The sequence below is a fragment of the Wolffia australiana genome, chromosome 18 (genome assembly GCF_029677425.1).
Source record: "Wolffia australiana isolate 7733 chromosome 18, ASM2967742v1".
Taxonomy (NCBI): domain Eukaryota; kingdom Viridiplantae; phylum Streptophyta; class Magnoliopsida; order Alismatales; family Araceae; genus Wolffia; species Wolffia australiana.
Window position 1 is genome coordinate 598,592 of NC_135852.1, and position 14,744 is coordinate 613,335.

The 14,744-nt window shown below is 40.2% G+C and overlaps 1 protein-coding gene across 2 annotated transcripts; it reads left to right on the forward strand.

Annotated features, from left to right (window-relative positions):
* Positions 1-1,272: 1,272 nt before the first annotated feature.
* Positions 1,273-9,088, forward strand: LOC144714757 (arabinosyltransferase XEG113-like). Of its 2 annotated transcripts, none has more exons than XM_078589525.1 (13): positions 1,273-1,734; positions 2,246-2,551; positions 2,682-2,887; positions 5,862-5,967; positions 6,051-6,310; positions 6,471-6,606; positions 6,914-7,008; positions 7,125-7,178; positions 7,625-7,738; positions 8,204-8,302; positions 8,393-8,521; positions 8,595-8,681; positions 8,754-9,088. In XM_078589525.1, the coding sequence occupies exons 1-13, from the start codon at positions 1,545-1,547 to the stop codon at positions 8,859-8,861; spliced, it is 1,890 nt and encodes a 629-aa protein (XP_078445651.1). In that variant the 5' UTR covers positions 1,273-1,544; the 3' UTR covers positions 8,862-9,088. The 2 variants fall into 2 exon arrangements, with proteins under 2 accessions (XP_078445651.1, XP_078445650.1); XM_078589524.1 differs by having other exon boundaries at positions 1,275-1,734; positions 8,770-9,088.
* Positions 9,089-14,744: the final 5,656 nt, after the last annotated feature.

The following is a 14,744-nucleotide window of genomic DNA, read 5'->3' on the forward strand; positions in this document are numbered from 1 at the left end:
GTTGGAATGGCCACAGCCCGCTGGCTTTGACAGGTTGACGAGGATGTGGTCAAATCTATCGTCTGCAATGCTATTGTTTTTGACACGTCCATTCGCTACTCTTTCTCTGCGCCGTGCATTTCTGTAGGACCTCGACTCTGATCTGAATTGCTTTTTTATGAATAGCAGAAACAATAGCCGCCGGGATCACTTCTCTGTCTTCTCTATTCTCTTTTTAATATCTCCTGTCGTTTTCTTTCTTGCTCTCTTTTATTTCTTTCTTTTCATTTCGTTGTCCTCTCTCCTGTTTTCTCACAGCATCTTCTCTCTTTCTCTCTCACTCTTGCTCTGTTTCTCTTCTCGTTTTCTTCTTTCGCGGCTTTTAGTTCTCCTCTATTCTTTGTTCTCTTTCTATTCTCTCTTACCTATCTATTTTCGAGTCTCATTTGATCATCCTCTCTTTCTCTCTCTATTCTCTCTTAACAATATTTGGTCCTCTTCCTCTTCTTTGTCAACTATATTTCTACGACTCTTCTTTCCCCAGTTAAATTCATATGTTCTTTTTCAAATTTCTACTCTCTTTCCCATTCTTTTTTCCTCTTATTTCTTCTTCGTTCTTTCTCTCTGATTTCTACGCTTCTACTCGTCCCATTTTCTTTATCCTGCCTCCTGCGCCAAAAAGTTCAATGGTCCCCTTATCCGGGCCTAACATAACCGCCAGCTGGTGAGCTTAGGATTGTTCTCTGCCTGCCTCCTGTCCTTGTGGACGTCGGTGACGGACGTTCACACCAATTCATTACTTCTTTCGACGTAGATTCTTCTTCTGACCATGCGCTCGAGTTCTTTCAGTTTTCAATCTAACATAATTGAAGGCATCCTTTCCCACCGACAGTTGACCGTGCACGAAGCTTTAATTTTTTTTTATTACCCATTTGAATAAAAAACAAAAAATTAAATAAGATACTGATAGATATTGACGTGTCAGCTACTACTCCTTGGTCCTTCTCCGAAGAATTGATCATCCCTACAAAACTTCACCGGAAAAAGTATGCAGCGGCAAATACAAAAGAAAATGACCAAGGAACGTGCATCACAGCTGTGATCTTGCCTAGAACACGATATGGTCTTTGCCCACTTCTCAACAACTTCTCGTCCCCGCAAAGGCTTTGATAATTTGCTCGCTGACGTCATCCCAAGGGCTGGTCCACGGATGGCGGCTGTCCGTAAGCCTCGTGAACGTAATAAAATAACGTTTTTCCCTCCTCCAAATTACCCCTGCCCCCCCCCCCCCCACACGGAATTGTCCTGCTTCGTTCAGCTTTCTCTTTTAAACCGAAGGAAGCTGCAGGGAAGATGACACGATTTTCAGATTCAGTTATAGTTTTTGACGCGTTGATTCATCGGGCTTCCCCACAGCGCCGTGAATATCTGTGCCAAAGACCGGTTTCGTTCTGAATTGATTTCTTTCAAATAGCCAAAGTAGACTTGGGGCTGCTGGGCAAGGTGCAATTGGCGCCGATGCTATGCTTTTGTAGGGCGTGTTCTTCGCTGCCTTCTCCGACGGTATGAAGCCCGTTGGCTGGGTTGATGAGGAACCTGGATCGTTCGGGAAACCGTTGTTTCTCGCCATCTACGCTGCAATTGCAGTGGGAATTGTTTTTAGCGGAATCTTCATTCTCTCTTCTTTCTACTCTGCTGGCTTCTACTCTGACGTGCTCTCTCGGTCATCCCCAAGGACTTCCACTGGCGTCTCCGGTGAGTCTGGATTTTCTACCTTCGTTGATTTTCTACCTGCGTGCCCTCTCCGAGATCTTCTCTCAACAGTGAAGCCTTGTGTAGTTCGTTCGTTGTGTTTTTCTAACTGGGAGAATAGATAGTCTGGATCTCTCAGAAATCCCGGCAGCTGTAATTTTACATAATTAAAATTTACGATTAAACAATAAATTTTTCAGTTGCGATCCGGGGGATATATGTGGTTCATGGCTTTGAATTTCGTATGCTTAATTCTTTTATCTCATTCTTCGTTTTATTTCTGCCCATCTTCCCTATCAACACGCATTAAATAGAGGGTCACCATGCCTTTCAACTAAAAAAGAATCAATTACTTAATTGAGGGCAGGCAACGGAAATCTGTATTTTAAAAAGAAATTGTCCAATGCTCTATTTTCATTTTCAAATGTTCTCTGGGCTTCTGAATAATGGGCACTGGTTCAGCGAATTAGCGTTGATTCTGCTCAACTCAGAGAACTAAAAATTTATCTTTCAGCCGGATTTGTAGATCCCCTCGGTCAGAATGTCTCCTCCGCCGGCTTCTCAGCGCCGCCAGGTAGCCGGCGTTCTGGAGCTCGCCCCGCAAAGGTCAAGAACGTATGGGAAAGAGATATATGGGATGCCCCTCCTACGGGGTCAAAAATGCCGCCTTTGGAGTCTTTCAGATTGACCAAGGAATTGGTCCAGCACAGGGTAAAAGACAACGTTCTTATAGTCACATTAGGCAACTACGGCTTCATGGAATTTATATTGAACTGGGTGAAACACTTGACTGATCTAAATGTCACCAATCTCCTAGTAGGTAAGGTTTTCCTACTTAAGTCCATGGATAAATTACTTTTTCTTGGTTATAATTTCAGCTCCTCAAGGATCTAGCCAACTTAATGGGTATTGGGTCCCGGGCTTTCTTTTTGTTTTTTTTATTCTAATAGGCGCTATGGACGTCAAGATACTTGAAGCCTTATATTGGAAAGGCATCCCGGTTTATGACATGGGTAGTCAGATGACAACAGTTGATGCTGGATGGGGTTCTCCCGATTTTCATAAGATGGGAAGAGAGAAAGTGTTTATGATCAACTCTCTCTTGCCATTTGGGTATGAGATTCTGGTCTGCGATACCGACATGGTCTGGCTAAAGGTATTTTACTGTTGCACCTATTGGCTTCCTCATTTTTCCTTATGCTTTTTGTTTTCCTTTCACAAAAGAGACTGCGGTTATAGTTTCTGGCGCAATACGTTAAGTGATTTAGGCAAAATTTTACTGTCCCCATATTTTAAGAATAATATTCTTCTAATTTCTGAATTGTGATACATTCTGGTGAGAGCAAAACACAAGACATGGCATGTGCCGAAACTCTATATAAAATACTTTCGCAACGTATTAAAGAAGAGCGTGTACAGTAGTTTGTAACTTGGAGGGATCAGTAACGATGATGTTTCTTCATGTGATGGCTTGGGCATATAAGTATGCAGAGGCGTGCGCAGAAGAGGGAGCACTGCTTCCCAGCCAAGGGAGAATAAGGACATTTTTAGGTAAATGAGATAGAGATAAGATGGTAAGCGAGATCCCACAAGGAGAGGGAGATCACACCGGTTTTCCGCAAAGAAAAGTGCATTCAGCAGGGGCGATAGGAACAATTTAACCATCCCGAAGATTTTAGTCTTATCCAAAAACAACAAAAACACAGGAAACATTCTCCGATGCAGCCCATTGAGTACAAATAATATGAGGATGGCGTCTGATGTTATCTTCCACGGGACATTCCGTGGTGACATGGTCATCCATCCCCTCGTAGTTATTACTTGGGGAGATGACACAAAATCCAACTTGGAAGACACCAGAATTTCGTTCGAAGTTCATGTTATTCCACCATATCGACATTTCGCCACCTGCTTGAAGGTACGTGTAACACGAATCAAATCCAAGAAATATAACATTTTACCGCGAGGACTTCTATTATGATATCTATGAATAGCCCTATGTTTGGACCTTCTTTAGTAAAATCAACTCAGAATCCAACAACTCTCACGTATTCTATTACCGCGGATCAATGTGCTCTAAACCTACATGATATACCTTAGTTTTACCGAAGCAACGAACAGTCAGATAGCTAGAAAGTAGAAGAGCTCCATACAATCAGATACAAAAGTCCCTTGATCAACATTTCAACCGCAGGGTTCCCGTAGATGTTTTTACATCTTCCTGGCATCAGTTTTATAAAATATTCATCGGATTCAAGGGTTGACTCGGAACTTGGAATGCCGCCCCAATCGTAAACGCGGCTTCTCATAGATTTTGATGACCTAAATCACCTAAAAATTTGCATCAACATTACCCTGTACTAAAAGAGGAATCTCCTTCTCAAAGAGAATTTCCACATACTAAGAACATTTTCGAGGTCGGACAATCCTCTTCATCACATCCTAATTCACCTTTCCTCGATTGCTCATCACCTCGCTCACAAATCCAACCATATGAGCATGATTTGATAATCTACTGATCATAACATAAATGAGAGGTATGATGGTCCGCCAGAAAGAATCGCTCTATTTCAGCAATATCTTCCTTGGATACAAGATTCTGAGCACTAGACACCTATGGCAATTATCTACAGGATTATTTTGGACTTAAATTGCCCATGTCAACCGTACATCAACATTCCCATATTATTTTACCATTCCAAATCATTTTTCGTCCAGGTCATCTTTATTACAAAGAGTGCTGGAATATTAGTTATTTTAGACTTGCATTATGATGTAGATTATTTGTAGGAACGATACTTCCTTCCCATAAACCATTGATTAAACATGATAAAATTGCTTTCATCCAAGTCCTTGTGAAATAATAAAATTCACACTAGCAATTTCAAATTCAAACATGCATGAATCAAACTACTGCCTCAAAAAAGAGTTTTTACTCATAAAGGAGGTTTCTCCACTTGCGTGAATGTTTTGAGACCTGAGACAATGAATTACTAGACACTAAATATAAATATTTCCTCTAAATAACCATGAGGCAATCTCATATTCGCATCCTTCTACTCGAAACTCCATATTTTCGTGTGCAATAATAGATGGAACGTATGATAGATGTCTGGGTTACTGATGGTGAGAAATTTGTTATAATATTTCCTCCTTATTTTTCTAATAAACCTTTTGAAACAAGCTGTTTTATTTCTGCTTCAACACCTACTTGCCTTCTATATTTTACCTCTCACGAATCTCATGAAAATTTGATGTTTGATTCTTCTCAAAGGGTGATACAGCCTCATAAATGTTTTGTAGACACCTCTCCTTATCAAATAATCTAACTGACTCTTAGAGGAAGTTATTTGCAATCCGTTGGAAACAAGATTAAATATACGAAATCTGATGTGAGAAGAAGACGTCTTGTCTCACACCTTCTTTCAAGGGTTTGTGAGATCCCATGATAATAAAGGAGGATAAGACATGAAGTTTCGTGTCCAGCCCACCATCTAGGATTTCATGTCATGTTACAATCACATCCATTCTAGAACACATCCTATCCCACCATGCATCCAAAGCATCTCGATGAAGGGAGAGGGAGTAGGACTTGGTGGTATCCACTAATAAAACCATATAAGAATCCAAAACACTCAGGGTTCTTGAGAAAATTTAAATATGATTCCTAGGACGATGACCCTTCTAGCAATAACATGAGGGTGGAATACGTTTGGCCCACCTAGTGTCCCAAATTTCCTGCCTCAGACAGGCTTTAGCACAAGGCAATCCTACAATTGTAAGTTTCCTATAATCATTTTTCTCTGTGAGTTTCTATCTCTGTATAATGCGTGGGGAGGACTACAATGAGATAAAATTAAGCTTTTGGACTTATTTATCAGCTTCATATATGGTCTACAAGAACCACTCTATGCATTTTAATTATTGATGCTCATATTTTGTTTTTCTGAACTGGAATTCATCTGTGGTATTCTCCGTATCTTTCTAACAACCTAAAGCGTGTTTTTCACCTAAATACCGTGCATTTATTTTTTGGTATCTATATTTTATCTTAGCTCTAGCTTTAGCCTCGATTAGTTTATGATTCGCTGGTAAAAGATTTCTTAGATTTGTTTTCTTTTTTGATGGAGAACCCAATGCCATATCTTGCTCGCTTTCCTGAGGCAGATATCCTCTCCTCAACTGATGCACTAGTGCCCACGGTCACTGATGATAGTTTGGAAGATTGGAAGCATGGTGAGTCACTTTTCCATTATCCCATTATCTTGAGTGTTGTGAATTAATAGCACTATTCATTGACGGCCTTTTTATTCATTCAGTCGTTAGATATGCCCTCAACATTGGAATCTTCCATTGGCGTCCTACTGATTCAGCAAAGAAGCTTGCAAAGAAATGGAAAGACGCTCTTCTTCAAGATGACAAATTATGGGATCAAAAGGGCTTTAATGACCTTGTTTATACAGTATATGGTCCCAGTGTTGAAGGAAACGATGGCCTTGTCTATGCATTTGATGGAAAATTGAAACTTGGTATCCTACCTGCGAGTATATTTTGTAGTGGACACACATATTTTATACAGGTATTGCCATCTTTCTTTCCTTGGATGAGAAACTGATTAGTATTTGATATTTTTATGCAGTGCTTTTCACGGGAACCTTTTGATTGATTGAAAATCATATCCTTTATTTCAAAAATTAGTTTGAGTATTTTTGGATTTAATTCAGATTTTTTTGTAACAGAAACAATATCAACAGCTTAGTCTACAACCATATGCAGTCCATACGACTTTCCAGTTTGGTGGGAAAGGAGGAAAGCTCCATCGGTTACGTGAAGCCATGTTGTTCTATGATTCCTCAGATTACTACAATAGTTCTGGTAACTATGAAATCCAAATGATCTATTCGTCTTGGATTTCAGTTATTTTTTATAATAAATACTTATATGCAGACCTGTGTTTAAAGTAACTGACAATCCTTATTTTCAAACGAATCATTTATTCATTTACATATTAGATATGTTCAAGAATTTAATGGCAGTGTCTGATGATTTCCTTTCACTTATTAGAACATTTAATGAATTTAATCAAATAAGAAAATAACTTCTCACTGTCATCTCCGTGTATTTTACATAATTTGTTATTTTTCATATATTTGTGGTTGAGATTTTTGGGTGGATATCTCAGCGGGCTTCTTGTCATTTAAACCACACATACCGAAGAGCCTACTTCTTGATGGACCGCACACAGTGGACACTCACTTTTCTTTACTTAATTATCAGGTATGCGCGCAATTGATTCAGACTCATAGTATCTTTTGTCTCATTTTGGAAATGAGAAATAATGAAAATATATATGATGAATATTAGAATGCAATTTATGGCTGTATTAATTTCAGATGAAGCAAATAAGGACTGCATTTGCTATCGCCGTTACATTGAAGCGGGCACTGGTGAGTCATTCTTGATCCTGGTAAATAAAATATATCTATCTTTGCATAGGGTCATGATTAGAGGGTCCGCATACCTACATTGTGTAGATCTCTCTATGTATTTATACAAAAATAATCATATTTTTTCTTTTTAACAAAAGAATCACCATGAAAGAGGCACGTTTCTTTCCTCATTGGGATTCAGTAATGATTTTTTCCACGTAAGAATCTATCATGTAGAGGAACTTGATTCAATCTACTCGTGTTTGCATTGGGGCATCTTATTACAATATAAAAAGTTCACTATAAAAAATTAGGAGATATGAGTGTCTCTATGTGTGTATCTACATTGCTACCTCTTTCTCCCTCTCCATCAAATTGCAACGTTATTGATTTTCTTTTAATCTGGCAGTAGGCAAAAATAATATAAATTTATTGAGCAGGCTTAGTTTTCTATATGTCAACAGGTTTTGCCACCACTATGGTGCAGATTTGATAGAATTTGGTATGGGCATCCTGGAGTTATTCCTGGAACAATGACAAGGCAACCGTTCCTTTGCCCTTTGGACCATGTTTTTGAGGTAGCTTCCTTATTGATGTGACTATCATGCCATGCTTTTCCGAAAGGTTAAGGAATCATAAGTATAAATCTGACCTTGTATATTTGCTCGGTTCCTGAAAATGAATGGATGGAAATAATTTTACCTTAGATAATAGCTATGATGATACTACAATGTTCTTTTAAGTTTTTTAAATGATTTAACATTGTTCAAAACATTTGTTGGAGAACGATATTCTATCCTAGTTCTAAGCCTCATATCTGAAGTATTAAACAAATAATGATTATAATATAAAGCTTTCATTTTTTATTGATATATGTTTATTTCATGCATAGTCTGTTGTGTTGTTAGTATATCTAGATGCTGCAAGGCATCAAATTTTATGGCACATCTCGTACAGTATGCAGATTTGTACTGTTACACGTTCTTTGTGAAAGAATTTCTTATTCTAACACTAATAAAAACTTTTCCATCTCCATAAAACAGGTTGGAATCATGGTCAGTGAGCTATCAGAAGATGAGTTTGGCCCCAAAATTGATTTCAGAGAATACTCTTTCTTGGAAAACCCTCTATTGCCCAAAGAGGTACCAGTACCCCAAGCATCACTAACCATGTCTTCTATGCCATATTTTGAAAAAAAACAATTAGATAATAATATATGACTACATTTTCAGGTAATATCTTCACGAATGGAAGTGGAGATATGTGATGAGGGTTCCAAGGAGTGCAATAGAGCTGGACGCCAAGGAACTAGTGATAAACTCAACAAAATTAGACTAGCTAAGAACAGCAGCGAAGAAACTGTATGCTCAGAATAATTATCAAATTTTCTTGTAGACAGATAATGATCTAACTTGTACGATTTGTGTTCTTCAGTTAGTTCAGATGTTATCTTCATACAAAAACATCAAAATATTGGAATTCTCCTCCATGGAAGGCGTCTTCCATGGGTTCTCATCGCGGGTAAGATTTTCATACGCTAGTATTAGAGAAATTAGCACTTTCCTTTCTATTTTTTTCATTCATGATATATAGTGGGGGAATAATGCAGGAAAAGGACCAGAAGTTCAGGAGGAGAATGAAGAAGTATGTTGCCGATTGGTGCTGTGCAGAGAATGTCAAGTTTGCGCGCATATTCTATGATATGTACTGGGATGAGAAGCCAGGATGGAAGCCAAAGCTGCCGCAATCGGAGGAGGAGGACCGCCCACCACCATAATAAAGGAACAAGATCATTCCCATTAATTCATTATACAGATGTACGAAAAGCTCAAGTATTTGAAATGTTTTCATGCCATGTGATGCATGTTGGAACTTGAGTTGTCATGACATCCATTTAGAGAGGGTAATTTACTTCCTTTAGGCTTCTATTTATGGTTTAAAATTTATTTTTCAATTCATTTAATTTCACTCACCTTATATTCATTCTTTGGACCAGATTGTTTTATGGTGACGCACAGTCCCTTATTCCAGATTCTCAAGAGTCAATTGACTCATTAATATTGATCATCAAATACAAAATAGGAATTCCATAAGTTCAAGTTTTTTTTTACATCAAATAAATTAACTCTTAATCCATTTAAATCAATACAATCGAATAGATATTCTTTCTATTTTTTGAAATTTATTTGACATTAAATAACCAGACTGTAGATGCCCTTGCCAACCATGTGGTACACACACAATTCCCTTCCTCCCTTTTCCTTTCTTAGCAGATGCTCCCTCCGACCTCTAGGGGAAACTATCGCGTCGAACGTCTCGGCTTGCAGAACCTCCGCACGTGCTGCACACTTTTGAAGGAGGCCCCGCGGGAGTGGCAGATGGTGGGGCACTCGAGGTGGGAACGCTCACACCTCATCCGATGATCACGACAGCGGGGTGGACTGCACCCACCTCCGATGAGGTCCTCGCCATGCACTTCATTGATGCACTTGTTAAAGGCGGGGACAGCTCCACTATCTCTCCACCATCATCATGCGGGGGGCTCGTGTGAGGCGTGGACGCGAGCACTTCTCCGAGCACCTGCAAGGTATCACTTATGTATCGTTTCCTTTCCTGCACATGGGCGTGGACGAGTGGGATCCGAGTGTAATTGGGTTATTTATACTCACTCCACGCCTATAAACACTGATAAACACTTCACTTTATAAATGAAATCCCCCTGGGTGGCATCCAGGGCACGACTGGATTGGTCTACTGACACAACCGCAGGGTTGGCCGTACCCGACACCATGTTTTTTGCCAATTTAAAATAAAATAAAATAATAATACCATTAATTTATTTAACTCAAGAACGAGAAATCTCAATATCTAAATAATTTTTGTAATGTACCAGATTTCTTCTAACCCTTTAGTGCATAAATAGTTTGGTTCTACATTATTTATTCATATAGTGGATTGGTTTTGCAAAATGTGCTCTAGGTGTCATCTGCCATGCAACATATGGGCCCTACCATTGGGCAGATCAGGTCAAACCCAATGTGCTCAAAGCAAGGCTGGTTAGGTTGGGTTGCCGTGCACTTGGCTGGTGGGGGCTGCCGTTAAGTGGGTATTGGTTGTCCCCAAGTTGATGCTAGTTGGCACGAGCTGCCACTGAGGCTGTCAACTATCGCCCTCAAAGTGTCCCCATTCTACATAAACATGGTATATTAGAGAGAAGAGAGAGTTCAAATGGAACTTGAATATTCTCATAATGGGATTCCAGAACTAGAATGAAAAAAAAACTTTTATTACCCTATTTTGGATATTTGTGTTCCACATTTTATCCAAATGAAGGCACAACCTGGGCTGATTTCACAGTTCATTAAAACAGCTTTAATTGGATATAATAAAAGTGATTCACACAATAGAGGAATTTAAAAATAGTTTGAAATACCTTGAGCTGTCTCCTCTAGTACCTAGGATACACAATCCCATATTAACACTCAACCATCTTCGGGAACTTATTGCTCTATCTGAACTAAGAATGTTCCTTATTCCATGATTAAGAACTCATAGATCATAGTCAAAGTAAAACTATCCGTCAATCATATATCTCCGGTATCTCAGGTCAAAGGACCACTTAAACAATCATGAGATAATCAACCTGGGTGATAGTGTAATAAAACACCACTTAATGATTCATACGATCAATTTACTGAACTCTTTATGGTAAAGAGCACCACTTTCTATCATTCCTATCTCCACCCTAAGCACTACAGAATCTGTCATACTTGTTATGCACACCAAAACAATCATCATATCAGAGGGACTAGATATTGCTATTCTATCTGGAAATTCAATGATATTCTTGATTATGCTTTTACTTTGAGAGACTAGTGATATACATATTATGATGTAACATAATTCAGAAGGCCAGACCATGTATTCATGGATAATAGGCTCAAATTCATTGTGTTTGATCCCAAAAATTTAATATTTATAACTAGAAACTATGCGTTATCAATTAGGTTGTATAGGTTTCTAGGTTTATCCTCAGGTATTTTAGGGTGTCCTAATATATTTTAACGTGAGAAGAAATAAGAGAAAAAAAAATCAGAATAGAGAAAAGTTAAAAGAGAGCTATAAAAGTTGAAGTAAATGGAAGATAAATAAAGAGACTGAGGAGTTTGAGAAAGTGAATCAAAGGGAACTTGATTTAATTTAACCATGCCATTCTGAATTCAATCATTCCAAAATAAATCCCATAGAAAATTACACAAATGGCCAAAATGATGACATTAGCTTCTGAAGTTTCATCAATAAATACCAAACTTATTATGTACTCAAGGAGAAAATGTAAACCACAAAACTGCAGAAAGGAACAGAGTGATCAATCATCACAGTTATGATGAAGATTAACCATTGAATGTCTGTTCATTTGAGGAGGAGAATAGATCGCAATAGGAGTTAAGAAGGGATATTGCATAAAAAATGAGGAACATACAAAAGAGGTGAGAGAGCATCATAGATAACACATAATTTTCTGGGGCGAGCTATATATATAAATATATAAAGCCAAATCTGAAGAAAGAGATTAGAGAAGAAAGAGTTCGAAAGTAGAGAGAATTTGTGACAAAACTGAGAGAATGAAGATATTGAAAGAGAACGAGAGAGAGAGAGAGGAAATTGGGAAGAGATGGGGAAAGGTGAGAAGAGGAAGAAACAAAGGGAAATAAATAGAGAGGGGAGAAAGTAGAGAAATCACTAAAAAGAGGCAAAATGGGGAGAGGAAGGCTGAACAAGAAAGACAAAGGACTATGGAAAAACAAGGAAGAAAATGAGAGGAAGGCAGAATGAGAAAGAGAAAGGTGGATGGAAAAGCAACAGAAAAGGGCGAGGAAGGTAGAAAGAGAGGGAGCAAGGTGGGTTAAAAAACAAAAGAGAGGGAGATGAATGAAGAATGAAAGAGAGAGAGAAAGAAACATATATAAAAAGCCTAGAGAAGCAGCAGCCAAAAAGCAGAGCTCTTGAGGGGAGATCAGAGAGAAGAAAAGGAAGAGAGAGAGTGGGAAAGAAAACAAACCAGATGGATCGTATAATTAGAGATATATCTAGAGAGACAAAAAAGGAAGTCTAGAGTTAGAGGAGTAAAATAGGAAGAATAAAGAGAGGGAGATCTCGAGCTAGGGAGACCTAGAATTTGAGAGGTAAAGAGAGAAGTAAAGAGAGGTAGAGGGAGTAAGTTAGAGATCTCTTCTTCTCCCTTTCTTTGGTTCTTCACTTCTTCAATTCCTATGATGATGCACTTCATTTCATGGACTTTTATAAGACAGCTGTCGTTCCATGCTCGTAAGAGATTGTTCTTGGAGTTTCAAGTCCTTCCGTAAAAATAAATTCAAATATTTCACAGAGAAATTCTTATTTTATCCATGTACACCATAAAATTGCTCAAGCATAAAATGATGAATTCTGTGCAATTTTGATGAGACAATAGTGGTAAATAATAGAAACTCATTAATATTTATTTACAATTTTTATGCTGTTATTAACAGACTTCATCATAAGCATCACATGTGCATTAGAATAAATAGATTATATCGTTGGATGCTTGATGAGACATTGCATGTGTGTGATTAGCTTCCTGCAAACATATATTTCCATGTGGGATAATCTAATTATAGATTAGATAAGGTGAATGGATATATCATGCTAAAATGGACCTAATCTCAAAATAGAAGCACAAAATTACTTCTTGATTTTTATGTAGGGTATCATTAAAATTATTTGATCAATTATACCCATATCTATTTTCTCTCTCCTCATAGAAGACTGCAACATTTGCACAAGGTCATCATATTTTCTAAAGATTCCACGATGTAATTCACCAAGAAAAGCATTGTCCATGGGGAAGGACACGGTCTGACCGAACTTCGGTCAGACCAGACCGAACCGGATCGTCAGTCAGCCATTTTGGGGCTGACCGAACCATTCAGTCCGGGTCCGTTTCGCAAGTCAAACCGGACCAAAGAACGTTCCTAAATAATAATGTTATTATAATTACAATAAGCAATGTGGAGGAAGAGGAACGGGTCAACCTCTCCCCCCCTTCCTCTCCCCTCTGCTAATACATTACTCCGTCAATACGTTCCTCCATGAGAGGGAGAGGATCCAGCCTCGCCGTTGCCACCGCCACCCTCTCACAGTCCCCTCTCGCTGTCACCGTCGAGACCCTCTTGCCACCGCCACCCTCTCGCCGTCGCCACGTTTGCGACTTGGTAAGCCTCATTTCCTTCTCCCTATCTCTCTCCCTCTCGCAGTCCCTCCCTTGCATGCTCTCCCTCTCTCAATCTCCCAATCTCGCTGCACCCCTCTCCCTCTCTCTCTCAGCCTCTCACACGCTCATTCCTACGAACACATCCTCCCGCTATCACCTCCTCTCCCCTCTCCCCCTCTCATTCCCATTCTCTCACACTTTCCTCTCTCTCGCCCTCTCTTCCGGTGTAATTCCCTCCCTCTCAAACTCTCCCTCTCACTCACTCTCTCTCTCTCTTGCTTTCTCCGCCGCTTACACTCTCCCTCTCTTCCTCTCTCCCCCTATCTTGTGCTCATGCTCTCATTGCGGCCTTCTTACACTCTCCGCTCGCATTCTCCCTCTTTACCCCTCCCACGTTCTTCCTTCTCCCCCTCTCATGGTCTTTCTCTCCCCCACTCCCTCTTGCCCCTTCCTACACTCTTCTTCTCCCTCTCCCATGCTCGTCCTCTCCCCCTCTTCCTTTCTCCCCCTCCCACACTCTTCCTCTCCCCATCTCATGCTCTTCCTCTCCCCAACCCTCTTTCTCTCTTCCTTCCCCATGCACTTCCTCTCTGCCGCACCCTCTCTCTCCCTCCATGGACGTTTTCTACTCCGCACTCTATCTCTCCCTCCTTGCACTTCTTCTACCCCTCCATCCTCTTCCTCTCCCCCGCACCCTCTCTCCCCCACCATCCTCTTCCTCTAACCCGCATCCTCTCTTGCCCTCCATCCTCTTCCTCCAACCCGCACCCTCTCTTGCCCTCCATCCTCTTCCTCTAACCCGCACCCTCTCTCCCCCTCCATCCTCTTCCTCTGCCCGCCCCCCCCCCTCCCCCTCCATGCTCTTACTCTCCCCTGCACACTCTCCCCCTCCATGCTCTTCCTTTCCCATTAGCTCCCTCTCTCCCTCTCCCCCTCTCTGCTTCTCTCACTATCTCGCTCTTCCTTTCCCATTAGCTCCCTATATCCCTCTCGCCCTCTCTCCCAATTCCCCTATTTCACTCTCCCCCTCTCGGCTTCTCTCACCATCTCACTCTTCCTTTCCCTTTAGCGCCCTCTCTCCCTCTCTTGCCCTCTGCCTATTTCCCTATTTCACTCTCTCTCTCTCTCACTCACTATCTCATGCCCCCCCTATTTCACTCTATCCCTCTCTCACTGTCTCTTTATTCCTCTCTCATTATCTCCCTCTCTCCCTCTCTCTCTCTGTCCCTCTCCCCTGATTTTGCTCTCTCCCTCTCTCCCTCCCTCACTATCTTCCTCTTCCTTTCTCATTAGCTCCCTTTATGACTCTCTTACTCTCTCCCTCTTCCCCT

Coding starts and splice junctions, on each gene's coding strand:
- LOC144714757 (XM_078589524.1), top strand. CDS start 1,545: ATGAAGCCCGTTGGCTGGGTTGATGAGGAACCTGGATCGTTCGGGAAA. Junction 2,552..2,681: donor TGTCACCAATCTCCTAGTAG/GTAAGGTTTTCC, acceptor TTATTCTAATAG/GCGCTATGGACGTCAAGATA. Junction 7,739..8,203: donor CTTTGGACCATGTTTTTGAG/GTAGCTTCCTTA, acceptor TCCATAAAACAG/GTTGGAATCATGGTCAGTGA.